At 40.0% G+C, this 1,329-nt stretch overlaps 2 protein-coding genes across 2 annotated transcripts in view; one reads left to right on the top strand and one right to left on the bottom strand.

Annotated features, from left to right (window-relative positions):
* LOC138854222 (uncharacterized) overlaps positions 1-202 on the bottom strand; it is a 6,494-nt gene extending 6,292 nt beyond the window's left edge. Inside the window, exon 1 of the mRNA XM_070096229.1 lies at positions 197-202. Coding sequence (XP_069952330.1) covers positions 197-202 — 6 coding nt within the window. The remainder of the gene's footprint in view (positions 1-196) is intronic.
* On the top strand, positions 145-1,056 carry LOC128692235 (apidaecins type 22-like). Its single transcript, XM_053781310.2, has 2 exons — positions 145-212; positions 420-1,056. The coding sequence occupies exons 1-2, from the start codon at positions 201-203 to the stop codon at positions 813-815; spliced, it is 408 nt and encodes a 135-aa protein (XP_053637285.2). The 5' UTR covers positions 145-200; the 3' UTR covers positions 816-1,056.
* The last annotated feature ends 273 nt before the right edge of the window (positions 1,057-1,329 follow it).

The raw sequence follows: 1,329 nt of genomic DNA, 5'->3' as shown, positions 1-1,329 counted from the left end.
GCTGTAGACATTTGTAAATTTTCGTTTATTTTATTAGTTTATGAGGTAAACCTTCAAATGAAATATTTCCACAATGCATCATGTTTACAACAACTAAAAGAAATCCAAGGACTCTTCCTGACACTCAACTATAAAAGCCTGGAGTCTCTGCTGTAAGACACACTCGCTCAGCTGTGGCCACAGTTGATTCTCTTACAAACATGAATCTATTGGTGAGTTTTCCACTTCTATATTTTTTATGTTGCATTTTTTCTCATATTAGGCAATACTTGACGTAGTATTGGACAATAAATCATTATTTTGCCATTTTCATATTATAACGAAACACGTTCAGAATATTACAATATTTTCATGGAGATTCTCTTTATATTTTTTTGCAGTTCTAAGTCATGTTGCTTACTGTTATTTAATACATACAGATTTTTGTGTTCCTGGCGGCTGCCGTTTGCGCTTCTGATGTTGAGAAGCGAGATGCGGAGCCCGGCCACAAATATTTGCGCCCACATTATACCCCATACCGTCATCATGCTGGTAAAAGGGAGGCAGAACCAGAGGCTGATCCAACTTATCATTTACACTACGTTTCAGCATACCCTTACTTGAATAAACCCTATCGCTATCAGAGATCTGCAGAGCCAGAGGCTGAACCTACATACCCTCGTTACTATGTCCCATCTTACCCTCACTTGAATCTCTATCGCCACGTAAGATCTGCAGAGCCAGAGGCTGAACCTACCTACCCTCGTTACTATGTCCCATCTTACCCTCACTTGAATCTCTATCGCCACGTAAGATCTGCAGAGCCAGAGGCTTAGCCTACCTACCCTCGTTACTATGTCCCATCTTACCCTCACTTGAATCTCTATCGCCACGTAAGATCTGCAGAGCCAGAGGCTGAACCTACCTATCCTCGGTACAATGTTCCGTCCTACCCTTCAGTGAAAAGCCACTACCGCTACGTGAGATCTGCCAGAAGCTGAACCTACCTACCCACATCTCTATATTCCATCAAACTACAATGTGAATTCCCACTATCGCTACTAAATATCTGAAGAAGCTTATGTTTATGCTGATCCTCCTCCATGGTTTTATGTCAGTGGGTGTCCTGTCAGTCACTATTGCACTGCCACTTGCAAACAACACTCAACATTCAAAAGATCCAACGATCATTTATTCATTGCATTCAATGGCAGCCATTATTCCCAGAACCATTCTTCTTACTAAGGTATCCAGGAACAACAAAATATTTGCTTGTAACAATGTTGTTTCTTAAATGAGTGTCTTAAGAACAATAAAAAATATAAATGACGAAAAAGTTAATTTTTTAAA

This window comes from Cherax quadricarinatus, chromosome 53 (assembly GCF_038502225.1).
Source record: "Cherax quadricarinatus isolate ZL_2023a chromosome 53, ASM3850222v1, whole genome shotgun sequence".
In the NCBI taxonomy this organism is placed as follows: Eukaryota; Metazoa; Arthropoda; class Malacostraca; order Decapoda; family Parastacidae; genus Cherax; species Cherax quadricarinatus.
Note: the sequence above shows the minus strand (reverse complement) of the source record. Positions and strands in the feature narration are given on the sequence as shown.